At 33.7% G+C, this 7,284-nt stretch overlaps 1 protein-coding gene across 1 annotated transcript in view; it reads left to right on the forward strand.

Moving 5' to 3' along the window:
* asmt (acetylserotonin O-methyltransferase) overlaps positions 1-7,284 on the forward strand; it is a 76,776-nt gene that overhangs the window by 64,409 nt on the left and 5,083 nt on the right. Inside the window, exons 6-7 of the mRNA XM_062068854.1 lie at positions 1,568-1,708; positions 3,714-3,836. Coding sequence (XP_061924838.1) covers positions 1,568-1,708; positions 3,714-3,836 — 264 coding nt within the window. The remainder of the gene's footprint in view (positions 1-1,567; positions 1,709-3,713; positions 3,837-7,284) is intronic.

Raw genomic sequence — 7,284 nt, forward strand, 5'->3', positions numbered from 1 at the left:
ACTGCGTGTGTGCTGGAACAACTCCGTGGTTGTGCGCTGCCGAACATGCTCCTCTGCTCATAAAAACAGCAATGTCATGATGTGACGACGTGCCATCATGCCTGTTAAATTTTTTTTTAATGTGGTGCGTTTCAAACATAGTATAGTACCGTTTTTGATTCATTAGTACCGCAATACTATACTAGTACCGGTATACCATACAACCTTACAGCAAAGTAAACAAAAACAGAATGCTGGACGACAGCAAAGACTTACTGTGGAGCAGAGACGGCGTCCACAAAGTACATCCGAACATGACATGACAATCAACAATGTCCACACAAAGAAGGATAAAAACAACTGAAATAGTCTTGATTGCTGAAACAAAGCAGGTGTGGGGAATAGCGCAAAAAAGGAAGACATGAAACTGCTACAGGAAAACACCAACAAAACAGGAAAAGACACCAAAATAGTATAGGGTAGGATAGGACTTTATTGTCATTGCAACAAGTACAACGAAACTATGTTTTCAGCACAAACCCGTTCAAGATTAGACAAACAAACAGTGAACAGGGTTACAGAACAGGAACGCTGATGGGTCGCCACGAGGCGCCCCGTAAAAGATAAGAAAAAGGTAAAACGCTGGGGAAGAAGATGAGTAAAAAAATACAATCTAGACCGGGCTCCTAAGTGGGCCTAGTCTGGAGTGGGAAAAAACCTCCATGCCATGCACACATAAACACGTTACATTTAATCACGACAACTCGCAACAGAGGGGAGGGGAGTTGGGACCCTGGAGGTCGACTGCTGCTATGAAGCGCTGCCAGCCGTCCATCAACCTGAAGGGGAATCAAGCGGTGGTGAAGGTGTGGGGTGGGGATGGGGGTGGGGGTGTGTATATGCCCATTGTCTTGGGTGTGTTGATGTAGTGTCCATAGGCCTGGGGCCGTTCTGCATGCAAGCAAAAGTTCGACTCCAGGTGTCGTTGAGGAGGGAGGGAGGTCAAAAGCGTCCATCATTGAGGTGTCCTCGGGGGTGTTTTCAGAACAGCCTGCTCCTGTTGTTCACAGCGTCAAGGCCATTCGAGGGAGTCAAATCGTAGATAGGAAGACAAGAAGTAAAACACTACACACAGGAAAACAGAAAAAACTCCAAAAAAGTCAGGGGTGATGTGACAGGTGGTGACAGTACACCTACTTTGAGACAAGAGCTATATTGATGCATGCTTTTTTATGGTTTGAAGTCATATTGCGAGATTTTACTGTCAATATCGGCCGCTGAGTTTAATTTTTTTATATTTTCTGCTGGTGGTGTGACTCTGGATTTTTTCAATTAAAAAAAAAGGGTTGGCTCAACAAAGGTTGAAAAAAGGTTCCCAGCATAGCGTCTCCACTCAGAGTATGACGCATCTGTCTCTGCGGCGCCCCACATTCGCTTCATTTCCGTCTGCCTTGTTGCCGTGAATGAAACCAAGCGTGTCCGTAATGCCGAATACAAATCATGCAATCATCAAAAATAATGGCTACATAGTGGACGTATTTGTGAGCGCTCTAACGAGGCCTGCGTGTGTGTTGGCGTCTCTCCCAAGGCTGCAGCGGGGCGTTAGCCAAGCGCTGCACGGCGGCCTACCCGGAGTGCACGGTGACCATCTTTGACCTGCCCAAGGTGGTGCAGACCTCCAGGGAGCACTTTGTCAAGGAGGCCGACCACAGGATAAGCTTCATCGAAGGTGAGTCCACACAGTTTAAAAATACCATTGCAAAAAAAACAAGTGGAATAAAAAAGAGAATAAGTGTACAGAAAACAACAAAAATAACAACAAATTTCATCAAAGGTAAGTCCACACGGTTTGAAAATAACATTGCAAAAAAAAGTGGAATAAAAAAAGAGAATAAGTGTACAAAAAACAACAAAAACAGCAATAAATTTCATCGAAGGTAAGTCCACACAGTTTAAAAATACCATTGCAAAAAAACAAGTGGAATAAAAAAGAGAATAAGTGTACAGAAAACAACAAAAAGTTTCATCGAAGGTGAGTCCACACAGTTTAAAAATACCATTCCAAAAAAACAAGTGGAATAAAAAAGAGAATAAGTGTACAGAAAACAACAAAAGGTTTCATCGAAGGTGAGTCCACACAGTTTAAAAATACCATTGCAAAAAAACAAGTGGAATAAAAAAGAGAATAAGTGTATAGAAAACAACAAAAACAACAATTAATTTCATCGAAGGTGAGTCCACACAGTTTAAAAATACCATTGCAAAAAAACAAGTGGAATAAAAAAGACAATAAGTGTATAGAAAACAACAAAAACAACAATTAATTTCATCGAAGGTAAGTCCACACAGTTTAAAAATACCATTGCAAAAAAAAAGTGGAATAAAAAAGAGAATAAGTGTACAGAAAACAACAAAAGGTTTCATGGAAGGTGAGTCCACACAGATTAAAAATACCACTGCAAAAAAACAAGTGGAATAAAAAAGAGAATAAGTGTATAGAAAAAACAAAAACAACAAAAAGTTTCATCGAAGGTAAGTCCACACAGTTTAAAAATACCATTGCAAAAAAAAAAGTGGAATAAAAAAGAGAATAATTGTACAGAAAACAACCAAAACAACAAAAAGTTTCATCGAAGGTGAGTCCACACAGTGTAAAAATACCATTGCAAAAAACAAGTGGAATAAAAAAGAGAATAAGTGTACAGAAAACAACAAAAACAACAACAAATTTCATCGAAGGTGAGTCCACACAGTTTAAAAATACCATTGCAAAAAAAAAGTGGAATAAAAAAAGAGAAAAAGTGTACAGAAAACAACAATAAGTTTCATAGAAGGTGAGTCCACACAGTTTAAAAATGCCATTGCAAAAAACAAGAGGAATAAAAAAGAGAATAAATGTACAGAAAACAACAAAAACAATAACAAATTTCATCGAAGGTAAGTCCACACAGTTTAAAAATACCATTGCAAAAAAAAAACTGGAATAAAAAAAGAGAATAAGTGTACAGAAAACAACAAAAAGTTTCATCGAAGGTAAGTCCACACAGTTTAAAAATACCATTGCAAAAAAAAAGTGGAATAAAAAAGAGAATAAATGTACAGAAAAAGGTTGAAATGTTGACTCTAAAAACTGCCATCTTTTCTGGACTATAGAGTGCCAAGCCACACCCACTAAATTTGAGTAAATAAATAGTTTTCCATATATTAGACGCAGCAGATTATAAGCCACAGATGTACACTATATTGTCAAAAGTATTTGGCCACCTGCCTTGACTCACATATGAACTTGAAGTGCCATCCCATTCCTAACCCATAGGGTTCAATATGACGTGGGTCCACCTTTTGCAGCTACTACAGCTTCAACTCTTCTGGGAAGGCTGTCCACAAGGTTGCAGAATGTGTTTATAGCAATTTTTCACCGTTCTTCCAAAAATGCATTGGTGAGGTCACACACTGAGAAGGCCTGGCTCTCAGTCTCCGTTCTAATTCATCCCAAAGGTGTTCTATCGGGTTTAGGTCAGGACTCTGTGCAGGCCAGTCAAGTTCATCCACACCAAAGTCTGTCATCCATGTCTTTATGGACCTTGCTTTGTGCACTGGTGCACAGTCATGTTGGAAGAGGAAGGGGCCCGCTCCAAACTGTTTTGTTTAATCAGCCCATTCGTAGTCCGTGGACCCATCCCAGATATGACAGGTGGCATCAGATGAGAAAACCACACTTTGTGTCTTTTCAGGCGATTTCTTCAAGGACCCCCTGCAGGAGGCGGACCTCTACATCCTGGCCAGGATCCTCCATGACTGGACGGATGAGCGGTGTCTACAACTGCTGAGGAGAGTCCACGGGGCCTGCCGAGCAGGTGGGTCAGTCTCTCTGGGTTTTCATGCTGGGTGGGAGTCTGAGGTCCTTGGCACGAGACCAAAAACCATTTGGCCCAAGGTGTGAACATCCATCACTGGTGAAATCAATTACAGCTCCAGGATCTCGATCGTTCAAACCCTTCTGGGCAAGAGACCTTAATCGGATCCAGGGTCAGCACAACAAATGACATCTTCATCTGAGGAGACACATTCAATAGCAACCTGCAGCACTTTCTTTACTTCTGATTGGTTCTACACATTTCTACAAAGACACAAGACTTTTGGATTATTTTGTAAGACCAGCCCTGAGACCTAATAGGAAATAATATAATATAATCATATAATTATTCACATAATAGCATTATTCACATGTGAATAATGCTGTATAATAGACTGTATTTATATTATTCACATGTGAATAATGCTGTATAATAGACTGTATTTATGTTATATAATAATGCTGTATAATAGACTGTATTTATATTATTCACATGTGAATAATGCTGTATAAAAGACTGTATTTATATTATTCACATGTGAATAATGCTGTATAATAGACTGTATTTATGTTATATAATAATGCTGTATAATAGACTGTATTTATATTATTCACATGTGAATAATGCTGTATAATAGACTGTATTTATATTATTCACATGTGAATAATGCTGTATAATAGACTGTATTTATATTATTCACATGTGAATTATGCTGTATAATAGACTGTATTTATATTATTCACATGTGAATAATGCTGTATAATAGACTGTATTTATGTTATATAATAATGCTGTATAATAGACTGTATTTATATTATTCACATGTGAATAATGCTGTATAAAAGACTGTATTTATATTATTCACATGTGAATAATGCTGTATAATAGACTGTATTTATGTTATATAATAATGCTGTATAATAGACTGTATTTATATTATTCACATGTGAATAATGCTGTATAATAGACTGTATTTATATTATTCACATGTGAATAATGCTGTATAATAGACTGTATTTATATTATTCACATGTGAATTATGCTGTATAATAGACTGTATTTATATTATTCACATGTGAATAATGCTGTATAATAGACTGTATTTATGTTATATAATAATGCTGTATAATAGACTGTATTTATGTTATTCACATGTGAATAATGCTGTATAATAGACTGTATTTATATTATTCACATGTGAATAATGCTGTATAATAGACTGTATTTATGTTATATAATAATGCTGTATAATAGACTGTATTTATGTTATTCACATGTGAATAATGCTGTATAATAAACTGTATTTATACTATTCAAATGTGAATAATGCTGTATAATAGACTGTATTTATGTTATTCACATGTGAATAATGCTGTATAATAGACTGTATTTATATTATTCACATGTGAATAATGCTGTATAATAGACTGTATTTATATTATTCACATGTGAATAATGCTGTATAATAGACTGTATTTATACTATTCAAATGTGAATAATGCTGTATAATAGACTGTATTTATGCTATTCAAATGTGAATAATGCTGTATAATAGACTGTATTTATGTTATTCACATGTGAATAATGCTGTATAATAGACTGTATTTATATTATTCACATGTGAATAATGCTGTATAATAGACTGTATTTATGTTATTCACATGTGAATAATGCTGTATAATAGACTGTATTTATATTATTCACATGTGAATAATGCTGTATAATAGACTGTATTTATACTATTCAAATGTGAACAATGCTGTATAATAGACTGTATTTATGTTATTCACATGTGAATAATGCTGTATAATAGACTGTATTTATATTATTCACATGTGAATAATGCTGTATAATAGACTGTATTTATATTATTCACATGTGAATAATGCTGTATAATAGACTGTATTTATGTTATATAATAATGCTGTATAATAGACTGTATTTATATTATTCACATGTGAATAATGCTGTATAATAGACTGTATTTATATTATTCACATGTGAATAATGCTGTATAATAGACTGTATTTATGTTATATAATAATGCTGTATAATAGACTGTATTTATATTATTCACATGTGAATAATGCTGTATAATAGACTGTATTTATATTATTCACATGTGAATAATGCTGTATAATAGACTGTATTTATATTATTCACATGTGAATTATGCTGTATAATAGACTGTATTCATATTATTCACATGTGAATAATGCTGTATAATAGACTGTATTTATGTTATATAATAATGCTGTATAATAGACTGTATTTATGTTATTCACATGTGAATAATGCTGTATAATAGACTGTATTTATATTATTCACATGTGAATAATGCTGTATAATAGACTGTATTTATGTTGTATAATAATGCTGTATAATAGACTGTATTTATGTTATTCACATGTGAATAATGCTGTATAATAAACTGTATTTATACTATTCAAATGTGAATAATGCTGTATAATAGACTGTATTTATGTTATTCACATGTGAATAATGCTGTATAATAGACTGTATTTATATTATTCACATGTGAATAATGCTGTATAATAGACTGTATTTATATTATTCACATGTGAATAATGCTGTATAATAGACTGTATTTATACTATTCAAATGTGAATAATGCTGTATAATAGACTGTATTTATGCTATTCAAATGTGAATAATGCTGTATAATAGACTGTATTTATGTTATTCACATGTGAATAATGCTGTATAATAGACTGTATTTATATTATTCACATGTGAATAATGCTGTATAATAGACTGTATTTATGTTATTCACATGTGAATAATGCTGTATAATAGACTGTATTTATATTATTCACATGTGAATAATGCTGTATAATAGACTGTATTTATACTATTCAAATGTGAACAATGCTGTATAATAGACTGTATTTATGTTATTCACATGTGAATAATGCTGTATAATAGACTGTATTTATATTATTCACATGTGAATAATGCTGTATAATAGACTGTATTTATATTATTCACATGTAAATAATGCTATATAATAGACTGTATTTATGTTATTCACATGTGAATAATTCTGTATAATAGACTGTATTTATATTATTCACATGTGAATAATGCTGTATAATAGACTATTTATATTATTCACATGTGAATAATGCTGTATAATAGACTGTATGTATATTATTCACATGTGAATAATGCTGTATAATAGACTGTATTTATATTATTCACATGTGAATAATGCTGTATAATAGACTGTATTTATTGTATTCACATGTGAATAATGCTGTATAATAGACTGTATTTATATTATTCACATGTCGCCTTGGAGACCAGGATTAGTGATTTAGAAGTAGCTAAAACACTGCTGACTGCGCCAAGATGTTAGCCGCTAGCCACGTCTTAAAGCACCTCTTCCTGAGGGTGTTTCAGTGTTATAACTTCACCTTTATCTTTA

The sequence above is a fragment of the Entelurus aequoreus genome, linkage group LG14 (genome assembly GCF_033978785.1).
Source record: "Entelurus aequoreus isolate RoL-2023_Sb linkage group LG14, RoL_Eaeq_v1.1, whole genome shotgun sequence".
Classification (NCBI taxonomy): Eukaryota; Metazoa; Chordata; class Actinopteri; order Syngnathiformes; family Syngnathidae; genus Entelurus; species Entelurus aequoreus.